Source organism: Serinus canaria, chromosome 2 (genome assembly GCF_022539315.1).
Source record: "Serinus canaria isolate serCan28SL12 chromosome 2, serCan2020, whole genome shotgun sequence".
NCBI classification, from domain to species: Eukaryota; Metazoa; Chordata; class Aves; order Passeriformes; family Fringillidae; genus Serinus; species Serinus canaria.
In genome coordinates this window covers 81,073,727-81,100,620 of record NC_066315.1, presented here as the reverse complement: position 1 = coordinate 81,100,620, position 26,894 = coordinate 81,073,727, and the positions used below count along the sequence as shown (strand labels likewise).

The 26,894-nt window shown below is 39.1% G+C and overlaps 1 protein-coding gene and 1 long non-coding RNA gene across 2 annotated transcripts in view; one reads left to right on the top strand and one right to left on the bottom strand.

Annotated features, from left to right (window-relative positions):
- Nucleotides 1-20,527, top strand: part of ADCY2 (adenylate cyclase 2) — a 204,580-nt gene extending 184,053 nt beyond the window's left edge. The window contains 6 exon segments of the mRNA XM_030239642.2: nt 5,625-5,783; nt 10,000-10,146; nt 11,223-11,330; nt 13,365-13,479; nt 17,849-17,973; nt 18,500-20,527. Coding sequence (XP_030095502.2) covers nt 5,625-5,783; nt 10,000-10,146; nt 11,223-11,330; nt 13,365-13,479; nt 17,849-17,973; nt 18,500-18,652 — 807 coding nt within the window. The 3' untranslated portion in view covers nt 18,653-20,527.
- On the bottom strand, nt 7-26,852 carry LOC127059312 (uncharacterized). The gene is made up of 3 exons (XR_007777000.1): nt 26,584-26,852; nt 7,537-7,598; nt 7-2,968 (listed from the first exon to the last, which is right to left on the bottom strand). It is a non-coding gene; the product is annotated as an uncharacterized LOC127059312 (long non-coding RNA).
- Nucleotides 26,853-26,894: the final 42 nt, after the last annotated feature.

The following is a 26,894-nucleotide window of genomic DNA, read 5'->3' as shown; positions in this document are numbered from 1 at the left end:
GTAAGATGCACACTTCTCTTCACCTGCACCAGTGGACACAATGCCAGCTGCCACATGCAGCCTGTCACCTTCTCAAAGAAACACCTTTCTCCTGTTCTTTCCCATACCCTTGCAAAGGAGTGTCAGGAGCATCTATAACATTATTTTCTTTCTTGCCTTCCAATACACCCTTAAAACTCACTAGTAACTATCACTGACATTATGCTGATAGTGTACTTTGACTATTGCTTCTCATTGTGACCAATCCTGGCTCCTAACTTCCTGGCTTGTTCCCATCTGTCTGCATCCATCTGCTGTCTCCCTGGTTGCTTAATTGCAATCTATTTTCTTCACAGTTATTACAGTTTGGTGCAGACACAGAAACAATACAGTGTGCACACAGAAGTGTACCACATGCTGAGGCCACAGTTGCACTAAAACTGTGACCCAACAGGAAACTACTCTTTTTATGACCCAGTTGTGCTTTTCCAGAACAAATGTGATGGCAATGTCCTTACCCTGTACTAAGCTGAGGGAAGATGCAAGGGCAGTTCTTTCTCTAAATCCTCAGGCTTGTACAGGATTCATGGCTAAAAGATGCAATTCCAGCCCATTGTGCCAGAACAATGCAGTGCACAAAACAGGGCTCTGAAACACAAGAGGCAATCCATGTGAGATCTCATGAACAGCCTGAGCCTTCACAGACTGCAGCCTTGGGAAGGACTTTATCCCAGACTGTCCTTAAATCATTAATTTACATTGCAACTCCTCAAAAGCTAATGACTGTCATTTAAGTTGTCATGCAGGCCCTGCAGGTTACTACACAAAATATTCTTATCTGGCAGTTTCTGCAGTATTTATTGTAGTGGGGAACATCCTTCTTGATTTAGAAATAACATTCTTCATCTGCCTTGTCAGCAGAGCACTTAGAGTTTGTTCATTTGATGGTGGTGACAGAGTGGGTCTAGAGCACAGCTACTTTTCCTCAGAAAGAGGGACAAGTTCTTCATCCCATCAGTGGAGAATCTTTTGTCCCTGTCAACCCAAGTTTCAGATGGAGGCAAAGGGTGCAATACCAAGAATAAAGGAGAGAAGGAATATCATCTTCACAGGGAAAGGAAAGATTTCTTTGTGGGTTCAGTCATGTCAACAAGGAAGTTTGTTCTGCACGCAGCTACAGGTGTTCACACCAACTAAGAAATGATTGTATAATGGAAAAAGTATTCATTTTCAGAGCTGTAGGTCCAGGATCCTTGTCATGATAGCACTTATTTGCAATTCTTCAGTCTTCTGCCTTTGATTTTTCTAACTTATTCTCCCTTAGAGAAGGAGAAAAAAGCTTCTGCATTTTCAAATGCTTTCAAGCAAAGTCTAAAATGGAAAATGTTATGAACTAATTTTAATACATACCTGGCATAAGACCTGCCTTTTAAAGTTACTGTTGGTGATATTGATTGGTAGTAAATGCTTGGAAAAAGAAGAGGGGAGGAAATCAACCTGCATGGAGTGACCTATTCACGGACATATACTTCCCACCTTCTCCCAGTTAGTATTTCTGTGGCCAGGTTTAATAGCTATTGGCTGTTCTACTTCCGGTTTCACTGCCTGATCCCCTTTTAACCCATTTTATCTTCTTTGTGTTCTCAACACTGATAATGAATTTCACAGTTTGACAAAAATTCATGTGACAGTGTTTGTTTTTCTGTTTTTAAACTTCCTCTTATCTACTTTTGTTGAGTGGCACTTGTAGGATGCTGTTGAGCCATCTTGGCAGTGTCAACAAAGTCATATTCTTCCTTACCCTTCTTCCACAGAGGGTGATATGCAAGTAATTTCTCTGTTAGTTATTGTATTTTTTTTGCAGATAATAGGTACTTTTTCTTTTTTTTAAATCTGATTATTTTAAAAATATCAAAGATAATAGCACTGATGAAAAGGATGGCCTTTCTACTTCTCTTCAGGTGCCATTGGTGCTCCTCTGTCCCCAGGATGAGTAACCAAAACATTAATCCAAACAAAAGGTGGATGTTTTCCTGCAAGCTTAGTTCTGTGAATATGCTCACCACTGGTCATAGAGATGCCTCTCCTAAATCAAAAGCAGAGGCAGGGGATCAGTGCCTCTGGTTCAGTGGGGATGAAGAGAGGAAGAGTTAGTATATCATTACATGGTTTATGAGCCTACTTAATTCCTTCAGCTGCAGAGCTCGCATCACCTCTGAAAGAAGCAGACCTTCCCTCAGCTGCTTATTCTTATCCTTTTGTCTCCTCATTCATACTGGCCCAGCTCACTGTGTAGATGTATAGTGGATTGAAATAGGGAAATGGTCAGGATTAATTAATCCTGAAGAAGTGGTTGGTTTTGAGGCAGATCTATTTTCAAGATTTATGGTATGGCCACAGCAATGCTTGTGCCAGGAGAATGGGAATGAACAGACAAAAGTGAGGTGGAAAAAGCAGAACTTTTTTTTTTTTTGATGGCCCGGCCAGCATAGGCGACAGCCATTTCCTGACACTGAGATGAAGTGACTCATTTCACCCTGCACACAGATCCCCAGAGTTACTTGATAATGGGCTGGCAGCAGGCAGACAATGTGTTAAGAATGGTGATTCTTCCACCCTTCCCTGGAGAATCCAGATTGGTGTGGGCTTGACTGTGTAAGAAGCGTGCTCACTTTTGAACACTAAATCTTTCTTAGGATCTGCTTTGAATCCAGTATTGACATAGCCTGTGAATTCCTTTCTCAACAGGACCTAAAATATTATGTGTCCCGTTCCTCTGCAGGCCAGCTGTATGGTTTTCCATGATTGATTATATTGTAGTTATCCACACTGAATTTTATTAGTAGTTTTACTGCTGAGGTGCTTGTGGCAGCTTCCCAGAGCTGTAAAAACTGTTTCTTTGTTGTCTCTGTTCTGTTTTGCAGAAAGCTTTTATTTTGTGAGGGAATTCTTGTCTTTTTGAATGAAGTAGTCTCTTCAAAAGCCTCTTCTGAAAGAATTCAATGAAAACTTATTTCAAATTTCACTGCTAGTCATATGACCATTTAGTTCTTTGTAGTAGATGTTTACGGAAAGTATGCCAACTCATCCAGTTGTATCAGCATTAGCCAGTATGTCTAAATAGCTCTTTTCCTTAGCATTTACTGTTTTTTTTTTACAAAGTACCTTGCTCTATTGTTCCTGCTTCTTTTTCAAAGACTTTCCTTATATCCCTACCCTTTGTCAATTCTCTAACACTCTGTCTTGACTGATCAGGATAAGTTTTGTATCATGCAAACAAACCAACACAAAAACCACCACCACCACAATTCAAAATAAGTTAATAAGCTAGTGCTGTTCTCTTTTTGAAATATGATATGCTGACTTTTCTAATTTCAAAGCAAATTGTAGAATACATTCTGATTTTTCTTTTCTGATCTCTGAGTTCTCTTTGCCCTTTTTTGGAGCAGCCTAAATTTAATTCAGTAAAGAGTAAGGTAGTAAATAAATTATCTTTTTTATACTAGTGTTTAAAGAAGAAACATATTTTTGAAAATTTCACGTAGCTATCACCTTTTCTTTTCACTATAAAGTTGGTACAATCTATGGATATTTAATTTTAGCAGGCATCCATGTTACTCTTGTCAATTTATGCCAAGAATTTTGACATCCCAGGGTTTTACTGGATTTTTTCTGCATGAATACCATTTGTGGCATTTAAATTTACCATCTATGTGTATTTATATTGATACTAATCCAAGTTCTTTGATGTAGAAATATCTAACATATATATAAAAAAGATATTCTAAAAAAGTGACTGCATGTATTTTGCGTCATGTGGATGGTTCTGAAAAATATCCCTATTCATGACCTCAAGCTTTATAGGGCTGATAATTGCCATTTAATTTAATACAGGCACAATGACAGGGCAACAATAAAATCCTATTTCCGAATTCTTGCAGAAATCTGTTCTCAGGTTCCCTGTACCTTTATGATTGTCTGTACAAGTATTTAAGTCTCTGCCCACTCTTATTTTGCTTATAGTTCCCAAATATCGTTTAGTAACATATAATTATTTAAAATATCTAGCTTGTTTGTTTATTTGACATTCAAAGTCCAGATTTCTGCGGTGCAGCATGATCCATTCTAAGAAGTCAAGACCCCTTTTACTTTCAGAAGAATGTCACCTTTGAGTCAGATTAGCCAGAATTTTTCTTTCGAGGTGCATTTGAGGTCTGCATTCTGTCCTTAGTAGCATCAGTATCAGCACAAAGGGAGTATGTTAACAGTGATTTCATGTGATGGATGTTCTCTTTCAGTTTTGTAATTAAATATTTAAATAGAACCTGGCCCTTATCAACCAATTCAAAGGAAAGCTGAGTATATTTCTCTCTATGCATTTAAGTGGAGGAATCATTTTCTTCTTATTGTTCTTTCATCCTGCAGGTATTTGGCAGATACAGTTTTGCTTAATCAGTTTTTTTCTTTCATTGCCTTTTAAAAGCTTGCCAAATCATTTCAATACCATCTAATTTCAACTTCCTACTCTTATCTTTGGCTGTGATCTCAGCAGAATACCTATGAATCATTTTGAGCTGTGACAGCCACTGTCCAGTCAGAAGGACTACTCTAATTTTTTATGTTAGTGCTTACTGACTGCTAATATCAGTAGCTAGCACTTTTAAGCTTTTCTGTAATAAGATTGCCACCATAATCATATTCTCCTGGTTAATAACATAGTCTTCATTGAGATTGCCTGATAGTGTTAAACCATTAAGACTATGTTGAAATAGCTCTTGATTTTTATCAGGTTAAATGAGATAGGCTGGTGGAGGCTTTACTGTGGAAATAATGCCATAGAATACACAACAACACCTTGACAGTATTGAAAATAAGTGGAGAGAGCTCTACAAAAGTACAGTTTTATTAATTTTTCACCACATTTCTAGTGAAATTGGATCTCAAACCATACTGATACTCCAAGGAAGTTGTGTATTTTCATATAGATCCAGGTATTGTTGTTGTGATTACTGGAAAGCTACTGTGAAAACTCTGGGACAAAAAAAAGCAGGATAAAGTATTACAGAAAGGAATGTAAAACCAACCAACCAAAAAAAAGAGCAACTAAAAAAATCAAAACTCAACTGAGTTGGCCCAACATACTGGGCCAGTTTTGATAGTCTGATCATGATTTGATATAATGAATGTATATTATATCAATTGGCTGATTTCTTTTTGCCAGGTTGGTTGCATGGCATGGGTTCAAGTTTGTAAAAATTAGGGTCTTCCTAAAATGCCCATTATTGCAAGTGATATTCTGCACTTACAAAATAATATTAAGTTGCAAAACTATACATTGTTTCCATTACAGTGTTTGATTTCTGGAATGAATTTCTACTCAAGTTTAAGAGTGGATAAATAAATCTTCCATTGTTTAGGGCACCTTGCAACTTTTCTTTTTTTCTCATGGGCCTTTTTTCTGGATTTGATAAAATGTATGTCACAAAATGTATGCTAGGGGTGTGACTTCTGTGGGATCTGGAATTATATTTGAGTAGCCAAATAACTGTAGGGTTTGTGTACTATGCTTATTTTGTCTCTTAAACCTGTACTCCAGCAGGACAAGATGCCTATTGTTTCTTTACTTCTGTGTCCTCTTGTAACAGAATGAATATTACTGTAGGTTAGACTTCCTGTGGAAGAACAAGTTCAAAAAAGAGCGGGAGGAGATTGAAACCATGGAGAACCTAAATCGGGTGCTTCTGGAGAATGTGCTTCCAGCCCACGTAGCTGAACACTTCTTGGCAAGGAACCTGAAGAATGAGGTCAGCTGTCTCTGGTTATCCTCTACTCTGTAAGAAAGCAGTGTACCCTGGAAATACCACTTAATGCTGTTTTGAACAGTAGGTCCTTACAGCAAAAATATACATTTACAGACACTTCCTTCCTATAAGGTTTGCTTTACAGCACTGAATGCACTATAAAACCCTGAAATTAAAATGTGAAATTTTCTTAAGTGGCAATGCACTTTGCCTGTTGAAGGATGGTAAAAATAGGTGAGGAGGAGGAAGAACAGAATGGCTGAATCAACATGGGTTTAATTTGAAATCATATGCATTCAGATACTTTTTCCATGATCAGAGTGGAGTTGCAGCCGAGTTCTGAATTTTCTTCTATTCATTGGACAGGTTATTTATTGGAGTGAAAATTAACCTTTTCCCTGAAATAGCAGCTATATTAATTCTGGAAAGATGTTCTGAACACTGAATTACCTGTTTATTCACTGCTTAATGGACCTAATCCAAGCACCAAAAAAGTCACACAAAAGATCCATCTTTACTTTTCTGGAAATTAGATCTGCTCCTAATATTCCTTTACAGTAATAATAAAGAAAAAAAAAAAATATATATATATACACACAAATCTATTTAGAGAAAGTCACAGCTATAGAGATCTTAAATGTAAGATTTTTAATTACTTGTGCTTGCCAAATAATTGTTTCAAAAAAGACAAAAGAGGGCAGAGGGCAGATTTAGGGATTCATTTTTGATTGCCTGAGCCGAAAAGGACAACATCTTCTTTTTCACTGTGGTTTGCATTAAGCAGTATTAATCAGGACTGCATTTCAGTATTTTAGTATTCCCTGCAAATATTCACTTGGTAGCTAACAAAAATTGCTCTGGGGTTCCTTTGAATGCAGTGAGGATTTTGGCTCAAATCCAAGTTGACTCAGCTCCAGTTCTCAGTTAAGGCATTAAACACAGCAAACCGTCAGGAGATTGCTTTCTTGATTATGTGCTACTCCACCTCAGCTTCCCAGCAGAGCAACACCATCTGCTTACCTTTGTATCAGATACCAGATTTATCTTGTCACCCCTCAAGATTCTTAGGTTGGAATGATTTTACTTAATTTAATGAAGCACGGAAATCGTAAAGTGCTGAGCTTCCCAACTCATCATGTCAGGTGAAGTAAAAATGATTTGACATGGTTTTAATGACATCCATTGAAAAAAAACCCAAAAAACCAAACTCAAGTTGTTCCTTGTTTTGTTTCTTTCAACAGTTTTCAAAGGAAGGCCCTTTCAAATCTCTGGAAGTATTCAGGAATATAAGTATCTGCCATGTCTTTAGATTTGTTTCAATATCAGCAAGGTTCTGTTGTAGATACAGATGTTAGGGCAGATTAGGCCTTTGTTTTCTCTGTGTGGATACCTAAGTCAACAGATATGACATTGAAATTTCAAGTTAGTATAGTTTTATGTTTGTTCTTTTCTGTTTAAAAAAGATTCTGAGATTAAGAAAATGTATGAATATTCTATTTCCAAATACTGCTTCCCTTAGTATTTTATGCATGCAGCTGTATATGGAGAAAAGGGAAAACAAAGTTCTGCTGAAAAGCAGGCAGGAGAAATGAAAAGGGAAAAAGTGAGTGGATGAATGACAACTGTGAGCAGTTGGACTGTAGTTTCAAATGACCAACAAAGGTCTTTTTATAACAAGATATATATATTGACTCATGCTAATACATGAAAAGCAAAATTCCTTCAGAGTAAATAATAAAGGTTTGTTTTGTCTTACCAGAACCTCCTGAGCTGGGTTCTGCTTGTAGTCTGCATGCTGGATACAAGACAGGCTCAAATCTAAAATGAAAAACAGGAAACAGGGCCAGGATTAAATATATCTGCACTTGGCTTTTGCAACTTTCTCCTTAATGCTTTTATCCTTCGGATTTCCTATTAGTAAAGAGTGCTTGGGAGCTTTTGTGCTGCAGGTTAATTGGCAAGCCCGTCACTGAGCAGGAGAAGTGATGCTTTATTAGCTACAGGATGGAGCTAGCACCTTACTTAGAGCAAAAAGTCTGCCCCAGAGAAGCTGACCACCATACCCTTGCAAGGGATAGAACTGGACTGGTTTGCCTTCTCTATCCCAGGAAGATCTTCAGGCACTGAAGATGAGGGAATAGTAAAAGGAACATACTTGCACAATTTCAGACGGTATTAGAGAGGAAAAAGAAAAGGACTAATGCAAAAGACAGGATGATTTTATTTTTGTTAAAATAAGAAAAGCTGTTCCTTCCTAGAATAGTATTGCACTTAATTTTCTGGCTACACATTTTGGAGAGTACTGCTTCAAGAGAAGAACTCTTAGGAAAATTAAGGCACTTGATTGTAACATCCTTTATTATCATGATCAAAATAAACTAGATGGGGATGACTCCTTAAAATTCCCTAAAATTTATTGTGATAGTCAGAATTACTAATTATCTGGTTATAAATAGTGCCACTTGTTGTTTCCATGATGGTGCTATGTTATTGAGCATTAGTGGGGATGGATATTGCCTCAGTATTAGACAGGAAGGAGGGAAAATGGGTCACTATAATTGAAATTAAGTTACAGGGAAAATGACGTGATAAAATAGAAGTAAATCTGAGTTAACCATGGAATGTAGTCTCTGTACCTTGTTAAGGAAATACCACATTTGACCATCCAGGAGCCACTCTGGCAGTCACACCTGCACCACCTGAGAAGAGACCGAATTCCCTTCACAGTGGGCAGCTCCAGTGAGCCAACAGGTGCCCTACTTGACTCCCCACACACCACATACTCACAGTCAGACCAGATTTCCTTACTGGCTTGACACTTGGGTTTCCCACTGCAGAGTCTCAAAAATCTGGATTTAATCATGGTGCGACAAGAGAATGACAGCTGGAGTTGTGAATCAATGTATTCCATCCCTACAGCATACAGTTGTGGTTGAGCTTCAGCGATGCTATGGGTATAAAATCCCTAGAAAATACAGGAGGCACAAAAATCTAGTAATAAAAAATTTATCTCCTCCAGCTGCTCGTGTTCCTTCCTGTCCATCGTTATTTTCATGTTTGCTCAGAAAATTCCCTCACACCTGTGATGGGATGAAGCAGTCAGCAGTTTTCCCATCGTTCTGTTATTTTTCAGTTATACATCAGCAGTAAAGATCCACTATGTCTGTGCACATCTGTGTACAGACACACCACATTCTTCCAAAAGGACACACTGACTGTCAAATTGCAAAACTTAAGCTTAGCTAAGCAAAAAGGGAAATAATATCTTATGCTTCTTGAACTCACAGAATAAATCCTTTTCATGTGAGTATTGAAATCCCTTGTTACTCAAATAATAACTTGAAGGTAGCTTTACATTAAAGTAGATAGCAGCCTTATTTATTGCTATGTCTCCCTTTGTGTATAGATGTTATTTCTTTTTTAAGTGTTAGTTTAATAAATTTTCTTTCTTTCTATCTTTTTGGGGGGATATGAATTTGTCCTGAAAGAAAAGATAGCCTAATGTTCAAGGGCAGTAGAGAGGAATGTGAAGGGAGTAGAGGGACGTGGTCATTTTTAGCACCAAAATCTTTCTGTGGAGTAGAGATGCTCTCATTTCAGTGGTCACAGAAGGCAGTGCAGACTCTTCCATAAGTAAGTTTCAGTTCAGATGAATTCTTTCTTTTTGGCCCAGCTCCTTGTTATGCAAAAGAAAGGATAATTATTTTGTCCTCTTAGGCATATTGTCATTTTAGGTTAGGAACTATCAATCAGGGTCATTTTGCATTATGCGTTTGTAGTACATTGAGTTTGTGATTTTGGTTCAGTTTTTTAGTTGGTACAATAACAAACTAATAATAAATTGGATATTGTTTTACAAAATACATTTTCAGCCATGCAAGCCAGACTAAATTCTCTTCATAAGAAGTCTCAGATACGGGCCCTACCTAATGAATTAGTGAACATTTTGTTTTCACTAAGTTAATGTTCAGGAAGAAAAAAAAATCATTAAAATATTTTCTGCTTTTTATATTAAGTCTCTTTCATGAACAGTTTTATGCATTGTTTTAAATTAATAAATGCAGCTAAATGCAAAAAACATCCAACCTTCATCTTAAGGCATTCCAACTACTGCAGCATCTCTGTTTTTAGATCCTGGATGCTGCATGTTAATAAGGAAAGTTATTTACAGCTGGATACGATATTATATATTTTTTTAATACTGTTTTCTTTTGGACAGGATCTGTATCACCAGTCATATGACTGCGTCTGCGTCATGTTTGCCTCTGTTCCGGATTTCAAGGAATTTTACACAGAATCTGATGTAAATAAGGAAGGGCTGGAATGTCTCAGGCTGCTAAATGAGATCATTGCGGACTTTGACGATGTATGTACCAACAACAGTGATTGATATGTGGTTTCAACCTCACTAACTCATGATATTAAACAGTCAGAAAACATACTTAAAGGGGAGAGTGGAAGAGCTGTCAGAAAATATTTACAGGGACCATTAAAGGAAAAATAGATTTATGTGGGATAAATTAGATACTGATCTCACATCATATTCAATTGCTTTTGATTTCCTATAATGAGAATCCTATGAGTATTTTTTTTGCCCATTAGCTACAGCTCTTGAGACAGTTACATTACATGCCATAGATTAACCATAGGTTCTAAATATGAATGTCTAGAGTCAGGTATAACCTTTGTGTTATACCTGATCTGCACTGATGATTTGATACACAAGCAAATCAAAGGATTATAAAAGTTGTAATGTTCCACTCTCTGAAGTCAGAAGCAAGTAGAGAGTATGACTACAGATAGATTGGGAAAAGGCATCTAAAAAGGCCTCACTGAGAACAGTATTTCTCTATAGGGAAGTTATTAGTGATGAAGATGCCACTAAAAGGTATTAAAATCGTGTCATGACTCAGAGAGCACAGTCTGGATTTGTCAATCTGCATCTATAGAGGGTATTTTAGCAGCAAACCCATTTGGAGAGCACTGGGTGTCCAGTGTTCAAAATAAATTGGGATATATGTACTAAAATTCTTGGATTTTAGTCCTATTGGCATGGAGTATTCCGCTGGCATGGAATGGATGCTTACTTTCAGAAAGCTGCCTAAAGCTTAACTGTTGGCTGGCATGGTGATCCAGTTCCAATATCACAGGAGCGCAAAGTCTACTGATTCTTAAAAGCTGTATGTAAAATAAGATGAAATTTATTCTCACTACTATAAATTTCATTCCTTTATAGTAAAAAGTTATTTTAGTAGACAAAAATTCCTTTTCATTGGAGTTTTGTAACCATTGTTTTATCCATCCTTAAGTCCTTCATCCTGTATATATTTGTGAAACCATTTGAAGTCCATACAGAAACTGTTCTAAGACTTGATTCTCTGATTGGTGTTAGACTAAAAGGGATAATGATCTGAATAATGAATGACTGTCCTTGTTTTACAGTTATTGTCAAAGCCAAAGTTCAGTGGAGTTGAAAAGATAAAGACCATTGGAAGCACTTACATGGCAGCAACAGGACTCAGTGCTACACCCAACCAAGAACAGTGTCAGGTACAGGAAAATATTTTTCTGCTTAATAAAAAGCATATTCAAATGAAGTCTAAAATTTTGTTCATTAAGCTGCAGGTTATGTATAATAATGTGGCCTAGTTTTTTCTTATTAGCACAGATTGTATTGTTCTGGACAAGTATATATTTTAGTATATACTCTGTGAATTTTTCTTCACATTGCAGTTTGAAATGCCACCTCTGTATTTGCTAAAACAGGCCTTCTACTCTTAATACAGTACAGCATTTCATTCCTGTGTGCTGCATCAGGACTGGATTTACAGAGCATATAAAAGATTGCAAGAATTAAAGTTTTCCATCGTGAGCTGGGAGGGATGATTTGCCTCACTAACTATACACTTTTAGAACCCTCAGACTCAGCATTGAGAATAAGTTCCTTTGTTTCTAGTTTACTTAATATGGTAGGATTAGGCACTGCAGTCACTGGAAATACAGATCAGAGAAGCAATTCATAACTTATTCAAAAACCTTGCCTCTGCCACGATCTTTAGAGTACTATAGGTTAGTGACAGAGAGACATCAATAAAGAATCAACACAATCTCTGCTAAGGATTAATGTGCTCTTGCCAAACTCATGTTCCTTCTAAACACAAGCAATTACTACATGAACTATAGGCTCTAAGGATTCTGAGGACAAAGAATTATTTTAAATTAGCTCTGACATTTAATGCAGGGAGGTGAAGGAGATGAAGAAAATGCAGAACTGCAGACCGAAGATGTGAAGACATAAACAGCTCTCAATCACAACTAAAACTAGTGTATGCAGAGGAAGAAATTTATCATTTCAGTTATTTCCACAATCAGGAGACCCACAGTTTAGCATTCCTTTGGTGATTTAGTTAACATTCTCAAAAGAAACCCACCAGAACTCAGCAACCGATTCCCAAAGATGCACAGATCCTGCAGTACCTAGTGAGGCAGTGACTGACTGCTAGACATACTGCTGGGAACCACCCCCAGCTTAAAACAAGCATCCAAGGAAGACTAAGTGCCTAGGGAAGGGCTCTGAATATATCAGCTGAACAGGAAACCATCTGTTTAAGCTAGGAGTGAACTCCAAAGGAAACAGGCTTCATTTATCTAAACAGCTGCTCCAGCAAGCACCACTACTGTCCCACCCTAGGCTCATGCACGCACTCCATGAATCATCTCTGAAGTTGTCATCTGTCCATCTCTTTTGTCCCTTTATCTCAAGAAATAGGGAAGATTCAGTAATTTCTCATAGAGATCAGTGAATCCATGTCTTATGAAATTAGTCACTTCTCAGGATCCTACCTTGGGCTGTGGGACACCAAAATCAATTTTCTCCTCAGCCTGAAAGGACTCAAAACAGCACTTAAAATAAGGTTACTTTGTTATGTATGAGGAGAGATTAAGTCTACAGCCTTGATAAGTGGTATAAGCTCTGTAAGTAAAAGTGCAGAGTGGGGTTGCCCTCTTCCTCTTGCGTTTTAGTCATTTTCAGGTCTGTTAAATGTTCCCAGATGTACTTGCTTATCTGCAAGATGAGATCAGTGAAAGACTTCTTAAAATTGTGAATTTCACTGGATCATAAGCATTTTATAGGGGTGCAGAGCTGTGCAACAGTGAAAGAATCTCTGTAGGGCTGTCCACAAGCATTATTTCTTATGAAAGGGAATACAATAGAAGAAGACACTTAAAGAAAATGAATTAACAAATTCTAGGCACACACAGATATTAAGTGCCTGGAGGATTAGACAGCAGCTAATCAGTCACTTGATAATCAAAATGTTGGATTAGGCATGGTTTGGATCTATCACCTCTAGATTGCCTCATTGTACACAAGTGAAATGCATCCTGTCTCTTGGCCATTGTTTTATCTAACTGATGCTGGACAGGGTACCACCTTCTACATTACTTCTCTGCATCTGCCTGCAGAAGACATCCCTAAGGGCTTAAGTGTCTTCAAGTGTTCAGAAAATTTTGGTTGTATTCTCACAGTAACCAAGGCTCAGAAGAACGATTTTACACTGTTTGTTTGTCTTTTGAATTCAGGAACCTGAACGACAGTATATGCACATAGGAACCATGGTGGAGTTTGCATTTGCCTTGGTGGCAAAACTGGATGTCATAAACAAGCATTCATTCAACGACTTCAAGTTACGAGTAGGTGAGTGTCACAGCGTTCTTAGGAGAGCATCATGGACAAGGGGGAGGATTCACTGCGAAGTACCAGCTGAGTAAAGTAGTAGTAGAACTGACCAAAAGGGCCATGACAGTAAACAGCACCATCTTTACCCTTTTTAAAAGCAGCCTACATGGTATTGCCCATCACCCCCTACAGTGTTTCACGGCTAGACTTGGAAAAGGGCAGTATTCCTATTTTAAGAATGGTTGAAAAAATGTGTTCACATGGCTCTGAATGGTTTTAAGGCAACTCTGTAAAAATTATTGTAGAGGTTATAAGCCGTACATTTTTGGAAATTTACAAATACCAAAAGAGTACACAAGAAAATTCTAGGCTGGGCTTTGCAAAACTACATAAATGGTTTTTCAGAGGACAAGAGCTATAAGGGGTCAGTGAGGCTGGAGTTTGAAATATTTTACATGCACTAAATTCAAACAAGGACACAAAAATGCACTCTTTCCTTTGAACTGTTAGACAAGTGAGAGTATTTGCCTTTGTTATTCAGGTAAGAGCAAAGATGACTAGTTATTTATCTTGGAAAGAGGTATTCCTTATGTTTCAGTTTCTAATTGCTTCTTCTTGTGCATCCTGGTATTTTTAAAAAGAAACAGACAGCTGCAGTAAGCAGTAGAAAGAATGATAAATTAATTCAGAGCTGGTCAAGAACCATATGTTCCAAAATGTTTATTTCCTGATCGCAGTACACAGCAGTTTCACAATGCAATATGTAACGTGGAAAGTGTGAAATGAAAACAGTAAACAAATATTGAAAACCGATAAATTCTGTAAATGTGTCAGAAGTATTTGATTTCCAACAGCTATTCTCCTGTCTTGTCTTTTTCTTGCTGTACTGCTTGCTTTTCTTTTTGGCTGCTCCTCTCAAGTCTATTTCACAGTGCCACACACTGGCAAAACTTGCTGTCTTTTGACTTGAAACGAGTTTCTTAGGGCACTGCTTTGCCAGTAAGTTTTGTATTCCTTGTTAGAGCTAAAAATGACAAAGCAAATCAGAAGTATGCTTCCTTCTCAGAGGGTTACAGAATTTGATGGTTCTGGCCATAGCTGACATTGCACATAACAGCAGCTTCAGTACAGATAGAGAGCTGTTGGGTGCCGGGGCTACATCTTCAAACTGCTTAAAGCAGTACTGGGTCCTTTCAAGTGGGGACCATGAAGCAAAACAAAACACTTACTTTGGATTTTAATAAGTCTTTCTAAAGATTACAGAGAACTCAGACTCCTTTGCTTCATCAAATGAAAAAATATTTTAACTCTAAAAAGTAACACAGGCCCCAGAGTGGTATTTGTGCCACCATAATGCAACATAGGCACTACTGAGATCTTCATTTTCACATCACTTCTTCTCCACTTCCCAACACCTGATGATGAAAGCCTCTGATATCCACACTAATTATAGCCACAGAAACATTTTAACAGCTACTTCTGACCTAGTCCCCATTGCAAGGATTTGTACCCAAACTGCCCTTTGTAAAAGCCTCCCTTGGCCAGCATCTAAGTCTGAAATTTTTGCAACTCATTAGAGGTCTCATCTTTCATAGTCTTCTGTGAGTGCCTGAAATGCTAGTGTGACTTAGGAGGTACACACTGCTCTGATCTTTTCAGATAAGGGAGGGGAGCATCTAGATGACATTTTAGGCATTCCTCCCCTTCTGCAAGTTGAGATGTTTGATTTATGAAACAAGCTCAGATACTCTTTTGCAGCAAGTTTTGCACAGGTATTTCTTTCTTTCAGAAGAGATTCTGGTGTGTTATTTTCCATATAACTTCATAGTTGGAACATTTGTCTGTGTTGTACGTGACTTAATTTGGTTTCTGATTTTGGGTGAGGCTAGGTGATGAGCCCAGGCTGTAGGATACTTCAGAATCAGGTATTCTCTATCATTCCTGCTGAATAGTGGTGCATTTCATAGAATGATTAAATACTGCTTTGGATATGAAAGAGATAGATAATATCACCCTCTGTTAAAGCAATGACCTGTAGTGAAAGTACTACTCTTCTAGCCATGCCCCAAAAACATTCATGTGCATCATGCAAAAAAGATGGAACACCAGCAGGAATGACATAGAGCAGCATACCCCACAATGCTTGGGTGGCCAGAACACATCCCTAAGATATACTGGTAGAAGTTTCCTCAAAGGAGGAGGGATCTGAGTAGCTCTTGAGGCCCTGAGGTATTTCTCAAGCGATCAAAAGCAGTGGTTCAGGAAGGAGGTAAAAAATAAAAGTCCCTTCCTGCCCACTGTATTTTGTAGGAAAGTCCTACTGCACTGCCCCAGTTTCTGGACCATGGCCACACACATCTCTTCAATATTCCCTGCTATCCAGACTGGGCTACCCAGCAGATGGCTCTTGTGGATTCTAGTCTTAGTTCCCTAATGTTTTCTACAAGTTGTGTGTCATGAAGTAGAAAAACCCATCCATGCAAATAAAAAGTGTTGCAAGGCCCAAGTCCCTTTGTGCATGCAACCCCAAGCACGTAGAAAAATATATATCGATTATGTTTACTAATAAATGTGTTCCATGGGGTTGGTAGTTGGAGACAGGGACAACACAAACAGCCTCTTCTATTGCTGTGAGCCTTCCTATACAAGGAGTTCATGACTCCTGGGTCTAGACAGCTCATTGGTCTGATTCTCCCACAGCCAGCTCCTGACCAGTGAGAAGTCTGCAGCCCAGGATGGGATGTGATAGGTGAAGTTCCCTGTCAATTAACCCAGGGCCCGGTTTACAGAACTGAGCTGGGTTTCTTATTTATCAGTACAAGCCAGCTTGTACAGTAACATAGAGCAGGTTCCATTTGTTATCTTGTAGTGTTTGCGTCTTTTCCCAATTTAACTTTTACAGTCATGTTTTACAGGATTTCCAAGTGGGCTGATAGTGTTGCTAGCCTGTGCTGCCCTGTTACCTACCAGATGAGCCGGCTCTGAGATCCCTCTCCATCCTAAAATCACATTTTCATTTGACTGCATGGATATTTCCCTAATGATGGCTTCTGTCAAGGACCTAACAGAAATCAGTTATGATCCATTGAGATAATTTTATAAATTCACATAACTCATTTGTTCAGGGTTTATTTGTCACTGCGGCCTAACTTGGCTTTCCTGCTCATCAGTATGTACAGTTACAATTATAGGACATTTGATGCTGGTTATCAATAGTACTTTGGATTTTACCCCCTGGTTTCTTTCTCTACTAGCAAAGTAAAACTCATTCCCTCTACAGACATAATAAAGGGCACAAACTAACTGCAAGATAAAAAATGACCAGAGTCTAACAAGGGACTGTACTGTTCTATCATATTGTTCTACTCTGTGCTTAATCAAATTATTTGAATACATATATTTATATTGCAGATCTTAAGGACAATTCTATGGTCAATCCAGCCTTCAGAACAAGGCTTCAAATCCTTTCAGCTCATTTGCTTTAGTTTATTCTACATTTAAGAAGCAAAGAATACTATAAAAGTAACTTGATTGGGCCATCAACTATTGCAGAGGAGAGGCCCTTTTCACTACAAGTAGAAATTAAAAGAAATTCTTGTATATGTTTTCTCAGAAGCTGCTGCTCACCCACAGTGTGGTTCCATGCTACATAATAAAGGCAGCAGCAGGTTATTATTAGGATACCAGTGGCTGAAAATAGCAAGTTGCTCAGGATGGGAGGGAGCTGTAAAACTAAATTTAGATGAACTGGCTTTTGACATTTTTATAACATTCTCCTGCCATAAATGGTTGATAAAACCATGATGAACGACAGTTTGCTGCCGTACTCACTATTCAGTGAGTGCCAAATGCTGCGTTCATTGACTTGTTATATGCCAGAGGCACTGTGTGTCCTTGTTTGGTGGATCTTAACAGAATCACAGAATCAGTTAAGTTTGAAAAGACCTCTGAGATGGTCAAGTCTGACCTATGACTGAACATTCCACGTTCAACTAGACCATGATACCAAATGCCACATCCAGTCATTTCTTTAACACCTCTGGGGACAATAACTCCACCACCTTCCTGGGCAGCCCATTCCAATGTCTAGTCACACTTGAGTGTGAAGCAATTCCTCCTAATGATCACCTAAATCTCCCCTGGCACAGCTTGAAACTGTCATCTTATACTATCATTGCTTGCCTGGGAAAAGAGATCAACCCCCACCTACCTACAGCCTCTTTTCAGATAGCTGTAAGGAGCAATAAGGTTTCCCTGAGCCTCCTTTTCTCAAGGCTAAATGACCTCAGCTACCTCACAGGCTCCTCATAGGACTTGTGCTACAGTGCCTTCAGCAGCTTTGTTGCCTTTCTCTTCATTGCTAACATTAAGTTCTGATGCTTTCCAGGTATAAACCATGGACCTGTAATAGCTGGAGTAATTGGAGCTCAAAAACCACAATATGATATATGGGGCAATACAGTAAATGTGGCCAGCAGGATGGACAGCACTGGTGTCTTAGATAAAATACAGGTAAGCCTTGATTTTGTGCTAGTGGCGTTTTACCTAAAATGGCAGAATGGCCTAAAGTTTGGTTCACAAACTGTTATGTGAGAAACTGGCAACAGCAGCTCTGAAAGGTGATGCTAACCATTACCTTACCATCACTTCATTTACACGGCCTTAGTAGTTGCAAAATGATGGGGAAACTTGGGTCTACTCAAGTGAAAATAAGCTCCTGAAGATGAGGAGAGTGCTATGTGAGGAAGAGTATTGTCCCTAGTTCCATTTATCTATCTACAAGCTCTCTGTTGGCAACCCTGGGTATAGATGTGGTTACACTAAATTTGATTCTTGATGTAAGTGATTAGAATGGCGTCCAGCAACAGACTGCTTGAATGCTTAGCTGTTCAAACCTCACCTGAGACCCTTAAAGGCCTTATGAGCATTACAGCAAACCCCTTAAAAATGAAGAGAACGTTATGTTAGCTTCACACTCTGGAAGAAGGTTCTGCTCTGCTTTGTTATCAACACTGGCTGTATTACTGTATTGTTGCAGGTTACAGAGGAGACAAACAACGTCCTGCAAACACTGGGGTACATGAGCACCTGCAGAGGAATAATAAATGTAAAAGGAAAAGGAGAATTGAAGACATACTTTGTACATACAGAAATGACAAGATCCCTTTCACAAGGGAATGTGGCATCTTGAAGATGCTTGTATGTGTCATCAATACCATATTTTCAGGAAAGTATCACGCACTTTTTAACTACATTTTGGCCCTTAACATGCGTGCTATTTTCTGGTATGTGGCACTTATTTTAATATGGCTGCAGAATAGTCCCATGAGCCATCATTTTGCACCTTGATATTTCTATGTTCAAGGACAGTTGTGATGTACGCTATAGGACTGGAAGATTGTACTGCTACTTGCACTGTTATTCAAAGACAAGAAAAGAAGGAATAGGAGTCAAAAGGAGGTAATGCATCCTGAAAGGACTAAAGAGAAGTATTAGTGACAAATGCAGGGAAAAAAGGCAATAAAGCTAGGGGTGCATACTATTTTCTGATGCATGGTGTTTTCTGGAAAATACAGTCACTCCCCAATAGCATCCACTAATCTGGTATTAAAGTATACAGTATTGTAAATAAGTTTACTCTGTCCACACATAATTTGGATGTGATCACCAGTTGCATCTCATAGCCAGGGACACGTTGGGTGGTTTGCTGGCATTCTTTCTGAAGAGAGAATTAACAATGCTGGAATAGTTTTGTACAAACGTGTCAAATGTTTTGAAGCTATTGTCTTTTGTAAGGTTAATTCATTAAAAGTTTATATGTACTTTGTCTTACTGTTGCTGTCTCTTAGTTTTGCTTCCTTCCTTGGCTTCTGTCACTCTAAAGCTGTGTGTTTTCTGCTGCTGCCACTGCTTTTTATTCAGTAGTTAGATGTTGAGGCAGCCTATGGCCAACTATCTCAACCGCGTTGGTCAGCAATATCTGCTAGATTTGCTATTGCCTTTCAGAAACTAAATCACTTCTACTGTCTTCAGTCATGGATGGCATCCTAGGCACTTTGCAGTCACTTACTACCTAGGTGATACAGAAGACTGACCTCAAATCCATAAACACAAGCAAAGTGGGGGATACTGAAAACAGTAGCAGTGCTACTACTTAACTAACACCTGGCCCGCAGTGCTTAAACACTAACAAGGAAAAGCTGTTCAAGAGAAGAAAAAGTTCTATTTTGCACTTTGACAGCCTTTTTTTGCCCTTGCATGCCTTTCATTTAACCTTCACAATGCTGGATTTTATGGGATACTTAAAGTAATAATCTCATTTATCATTTAAAGTAATAATTTCATTTATACTCACTAGGACATGAGTATGAGTAAAATGCTATTTTGTGGATATTTGAGATTATTTTAAATCCCTTTGAATTAAAAAGTATCACACTTGCAGAGTTACATAGAGGAGCCAGCCAGGTGAAAGACAGTAAAAGTAGGTCATTTTACTATCTATGCTCCTTTGAGGCACAGATAGTAACAATTAAGTTTTGCATTGTTGTAATCAATTTTCTTAGTCATAGCATCCTAAGAAGAAAATGATACTATTTACAAAATAGCATATAATTACAATATTTTTTTCTGAGTGATACCATAAGAATATGGAAGTCAATTTATGCACTGTTACCTCTAGCATGTTATTGCAATGCAGAAAGTATTCAGACTGCTCATTCATGAAGCATACATATACACTTGTATATCACTGGTATCCCTTCTAAGTTCTCAAAATTGTGGGTCACAAATACATGGCATCAGTCCAGTCTCACCGAGTGTGGCACAGTTTACTCACAGCAGCCATCTGCCCACTAGTGAATTGGAATGACAGTAGATTTCAAAGTGCCTAATTTGCTGTAAAATAGACAATCTGAATTTTGATCCCCTTAAGTAAGTCTAAAAGCAAAATGTAAGTTATTTCACTTATGTTTGACATAACACGCTTAATTTTTCATCCAGTCCTGGAGACTTTTAAACGGTAATTTTCAAGACAGGTGCTCAGTCTAATAAAATCTCTTGAAAAATATTTTTGTTGTCTTTTTGATTTCTTCTTTTTAATTAGTAAGTTAAGATAAATGCTTTGCAGTGGAATTAAAGACCTTCCAAATAGCTCACATGGCCGCAAACCCAATGTCCCAGTCATTGGCTAGCTGCCAGTTAGCTATGTCACATAAGACTTCTCCTAAATTCCTCCTCATCACTTACTATAAATTTGCCCAAGGAACACTGAAATAAGTTATTGATCTCCTTCTTAGACTTTGAATATACTCTGGGCCTTTAAAATCACTGTGGTATTACCACAGATCAATGCAATAATTTCTTACTGTGGATGAAAACCCTTATGTAAAGTTGATTCTATTATATTGTCATCTATATGTACAGCTTTCAGGTATAACCTGTGCATTCAGGATTTTGCTTTCATTTGTATTCTTGCTCATCATTAACAAATCTCGTACCTAACTCCACAGCCTTGTTACTATGATTTTTATAAAAATTAAACAATATTATTTCTGTAAGCTATGAAATGTTAAAACATCTGAATGTTGGGGAGCTGACTAGTCCAATGAAATATAAAGAAAGGTGTATATGATCCCTCCAAGTGCATGTTGAAAATGCCCATGTTCAAAGCACTCATATTTCATTGGTGTTCTCTCATTTTGTAATTGCATTTAGATTCTTGCAGCCAAATCCTGCTAAAGAACAAGTGGGCAAAAGATACACATATCTTTGCCCAGACAAAGAAAGGTGCATATCATCCTCTCTAGCCTTCAGTTGCTGAGTATTACTATCTTTCTAGTGCTGAGAAGCTATTTGTATTTAATAAATACCTCTTGTCTTCCAATGCAGTTTACATCTACTGTTTATATTGACTTATTTTTCCACTGTCTAGTTACATTTAAGAAAATAACTTTATTTCCTCCTCCTGCAGTAATTTCAGCCTCAGTAACTGGATATAACTCTACTCATGTATCAGCCTGTAACCTGAAAAACTTTATGATATTGATGTAAATCAGTATTTGACATTCCACATATTCTACATCACAGTAAGAGTCATCAAGTTCTACAACTTCCATGTTGGTGACATAATTCACAGCTCCTTAGTGAACTGCAGAGTGGGACTTCCAAAAGTACAATGCAAATGCATTTCACGCTGTGAGCCAGCAGCCAGAAGATCAATGTAAGAGTGATTCACTGTGCTCTGGGAAAAAGAGAGTCAAATGGGAACACCTGGTAAGCCTGCTGGAATTCTTTTTCAAAGTCAGTGTTTTGCTCCAATTTATGGAGGGCTACCAAAGGACAGGAAGAAAGATTAGACTTGCAGGTATTTTTATAAACTATGGAAATAGTTTATATTACCTGTAAATTATTGCTGTTTAGCTGCTATTTCTAAAGAGAGACATTAGTGCTATATGAATAGACATTTATGCCATATGAAAAGCATTTTTCATTTTCTTATATTAATATATGCTTCCACTATTGTGTAAAATATCTACAAATCTCCCTTTTTCCACTGAGACACAGGTAGTTCAGTATGCTTGTCTCTAAAGCAATGTGAGGCAAGAGCTGTTGCAAATCTTCCCTGTTTTGTTTTTAGAACCTCATATTGGGAAAAATAATAAGCCATGTTTTCAAGAACCTTTATGTAGCAGAAGATGTACTGTTAAAAGATATTATTATCTTGTACTTTAATACATAGTTTTCCTTCTTGTTGTGATTATATATGAACATACACTAATTTTTAATTTTCAGACAGCAGATTCTAGGTGTAGCTAGTACCCTTCAAGACTTTTTGGTGAACCCCAAAAATTTTTAAGTCTAGGGATTTTTTGTTTTATCCTTCATTTTCTGTCTAAATTAGCGGAGTGATTCTGAGAAAATGTAGAATGAGATGTATGTGCCTTAAATAAAATATGTAACTAAGAGATCATTTTTTTTTCTTTGAAGTAATTCAGACTTGTGTGGATTTGTCAAAAGTGGTATATAAATCAATAATAATTAGTTCAACCTAAAGCTTGCTACATATGAATTCTAAGCATTTTCAAATTTAGAAGCAGGAATTATTCAGGTCAATGTAATTTTTGACATGTCAAAATTCAAGCTAAGGGCATTTGAGTAATGTTTGCAGCTATGAAGATATGAACCCCTTTTATATTATAGGATGCGCTGTTTAAAACAAACAGCGCATTGTGCCAAGAATTGTTAGAAATTTTTTAGATAGAGTATTTTTCAAATCTGTTTGTAGCCATTGAGATGCTCTTCATGAAAATCTCAGTTTTGACAGGAAAAAATGCATGTGAAGTGTTTCTAAAGGTTGATATTCCTGGCTCAAATTTTTCATTATTCATTCCAAAAAAGCGTTACAAATAGCAATTTTTATGAAAGTTATGTCACCTCACGTATAAAAATGTTTACTACTTTACTTACCAAGAGAGATATTGAACAGAGTATTGATCTGAATTGGAGCAGATATCAGTTAGCTATATTGGCTTGTGTGGCAAGGTTTTGGTAGCAGGGAGAAGGGGACAGGGCTACAGGGATGGTCTCCGTGAGAAGCTGCCAGAAACTTCCCCCATCCAACAGAACCAGTGCCAGACAACTCCAAGACCAACCCACCAATGGCCAAATTGAACCCATCAACAACAGCTCTGGAATAACATATTTAAGAAGAGTTAAAAAATGCAGCAGAAACAGCAGCTGAAGAGAGGAAACATCTCAGGAAATACAGGGGCAGCAAGGAAGATGTTCCAGGCCGTGGAGCAGATTCCCCTGCAGCCTGTGGTACAAACCAGCATCAAGCAGCTATGTCCCGGCAGCCCTTGGAGGTCCATGGTGGAGCAGAGATCCACCTGCTGCCCACGGACAACCCCACACTGGACCAGGATGCCCCAAAGAGGCTGTGACCCCGCGGGAAACCTGTGCTGGAGGAGGCTCCTGACAGGACCTATGAGCCCTTGGAGAGAGGAGCAAGTGCTATAGCAGGTTTGCTGACAGGACTTGTGACCCCATGGGGAACCCGCATAGGAGCAGCCTGTTCCAGAAGGACTGCACATCAAGAAAGGGAGCCACGCTGAAGCATTCATGACAGGCTACAGGCTGTGAGAAGGATTCACATGGGAGAATTTCTTGGAGAACTGTCTCCTGTGGGATGGATGTAATACTCCTGAAGAGCCTTCCCATTTCAGGTGGGCATTCAGTCAGTAATTAGGATCTAGAAGAAACAAGCATCTCTGTGAAACAACTGGCTTGACCCAAAGCTGTGGTAGTAGAAAGGGGACAAGTTGTGAGCCATTTTTGTTTCAGCCTTTTTCAAGGGCCATTGAATGGAACATATTTGGCAAAGACTGTCTCCCCTTCATGGCTCAGCTGAAGGTCAGGGCCACATGGCAAACTGATACATGTTGAGGTCAAAGAGCTAGGACAGGAGAGGGCTTGCTAAGCCTTAATTTGACAGCAGGCTGTCATCTCAGCTCTGAGTGACAAAAGGCTAAAACAAGTACTTCAGCTTGTAATAGGAAAACAGCTACTGTTTTTCCTGTGTATCAATGCCCTGTCCAGTTATATGTCATCTGTCCTCTTGTGTGTCCATGCTGTCTCCCTTCCCCATTGTCTCTTTTGTGTCTCCTTTCCCTGTCTCCATTATTATTTGTTTCATATTCCTTTCAGGAAGTTTTTTCAGAGTTATACTGCAAAACAGTTTGACATTTCAGAACAGTGACCCTGCCTTTGAGACACACTATGGCTATAAAAGTACATACCAACATGTTCAAAATGCAGACACCTTAGCAGTGGAACCTGAGGGCTTATTTCTACTCTCCAAAAGGGCAGGCAATTGAACTTCTCATCCTTAAGACACCAAATTCGAAGCAACTTTTAAACTTTGGTCTCTTAGCTCAGCTATATTTGAATGCATAGTTTTTACCATATAGACTAAAATCGCTCCCTTGCTTACATGTTCATATTGAACTTACTCAGGAAACACACTGACCTTCCATGATATTTTATAACATGAACATACACTTAACACTAGCATAATAATAAAGTCTGGTGGCAACTGGGACAGACTTCCCTGGGTGTTCATATCCTGCTTCTGGGGAGTCTGCAAAAGGTGACCAGGAAGAAAAGCCTTTGTAAGTTTCAAATAATTCTAAAAGGATTTATACCTTCACTGGGAAGGAAAAATTACGTGAAAAGCGTAGTTTTTAATTGTTTCAAATGGGGGGGGGGGTGGTAGTATGGCAAATCTTAGCAATATTTGTGAAAATCTGTATTGCATCCAGATGCTGTAATTCAATTTAATTCCATCAATTTAAAGTTAATATAAACAAGCCACATCAGAACAGTAGAAAGAAAACTGGAGAGAAATCTTTCAGATCTGACTTCAGAGCTCTTGCCTAGCTTAGTTGGTATCTCTAGTGAACAGTTTCTTATGGCTCCATTTATAGCTGCAGTTTCAGCTGAGTTGCTTTTTATAAATGTTGCTTGCTATCTCTCTGTGCTCGGACTAAACCACAGAAAAGCACTTGCACAGTGGCAAGCAGGTCTCTGTTTAGGAAGCTGATGCAAGGCAACTGTTGGATTTTCAATTCCACTGCTCGCTTACACTGTGCTAATTTGGCTCATGTTACAGAAAGAACAGGATCTTAATTGGTAGAGGGACATTATTAGATAAGCAGATGGAAATTGTCACAAATTAAAAAAAACACCTACACCAGTCTGCAGATTATAAAGCCTCCATGCTACACTCGCAAAGAAGCTGGAGTCTGTGTAATTCAGTGGATTTATAAAGGGAGAGTGGCAGCTACATAACAGGGATGAGATTTTTGTAGGCCTGAATTATTGCCTGGCTCCAAGATGCCTGAAACAATCAGTTGTGAAGATTTCTAGTACTCTGAAAGTTGGGGGATTTAAAATAAATTTTGGATGTTTGGTAAAATTCAAGATGCCCGGGAGAGTGATATTGTGAAAGTGCTTACCAAAAGCTACTTGTAGCATTAATAACAGCAATGCTGTGCCTACAAGACAGTAGCTCTACACCTGTGGTTACAGACAACAAAGGTAAACGAAACCAAGCCACTTGCAGATCCCTAAGGACCACAGAAGAAGCAACATGGGCATAGTCAGATATATGTATTAAACCAGGATAACCATGACGTGAATATCAAAACTAGGAGCCAGGTGCTATCAGGGCAGAGCAGTTTTATGGTCAGTCTGAGATTTACACCCAGAGACTTATTTTCAGTGTTGCTAACACAAGTAAGTGAGAGAATTTGATATGCTGAGATATGAGAGAATTTTCCAACTGCATTGCCTGAAATGGCTGAGCATCCTATGCTGGATTCTGCACCTGGGATGGGTCAACCCTGGATGTAAGTAGAATCCAGGGAACGAGATGCTGAAAAGCAGTGCCATGGAAAGGGACTTGGGGGTCATGGTGGATGTCAAGTTGAACATGAGTCAGCAGTGCTCTGGCTGGCAGCCAGGAGGGCCAACCCTGTCCTGGGGTGCATCAGGCACAGCATTGCCAGGTGGGCAAGGGAGGGGATTGTCCTGCACTGCTCTGCAGTGGGGCAGCTTCAAGTCCTGTGTTCAGGTTTGGGTGCCACAATTTCAGAAGGACATCAATCTGTTACGGAGCATCCAGAGGATGGCAACAAAGATGGTGAAGGGTAGGGAGAGGAAGTCATTTGAGGAGCAGCTGAGGTCGCTTGGTCTGTTCAGCCTGGAGGAGGCTGAAGGGAGATCTCACTGCAGTTACAGCTTCCTTGTGAGGGGAAGAGGGGGGACAGACTATTCTCTGTGGTGACCAGTGACAGCACCTAAGAGAAGAGCCTGAAGCTGAGTCTGGGGAGGTTTAGGCTGGATATATGGAAAAAGGTTCTTCACCCAGAGGGTGGTTGGGCACTGGAAGAGACTCCCCGAGGAAGTGGTCACAGCACCAAGCCTGACAGAGCTCAAGAAGCGTGTGAAAGACTGTGCTCGAGTAGGTGAGCTACTATCCAGAGAGAAGCCCAAGGTCCTCACGACACTGGCTCCTTCTTCTGGTGGAAATTCCATGCTGTGGTGGGGTTTTATTCAACTTACCCACTTAGAGGGGGATTTGGGGCCTAGTGCAAGCTGTCACAGAAAAAAAGTCAGTCCCATTCGGCTAGGCTTTGCTCTAAAAAGCTTCCATCATCCCCAGCTTCCAAGGACACAAAGGACGAGGGAGCTGGAGCAGCTGCACAAGACTGAGACCAAAACTCCGCTATCTTGTGCCCAGGCACTTCAGGCTTGACAGGGCTCTGCGGAAGGCCCCGAGTTCCCGAGCAGCGGAGCCCGCCCGCGCGCGGGGCCGGTTCCGGCCGGGCTGCCCGGGCCGCGGGGCGGGCGCGGTGCCGCGAGGGCGCTGCCGG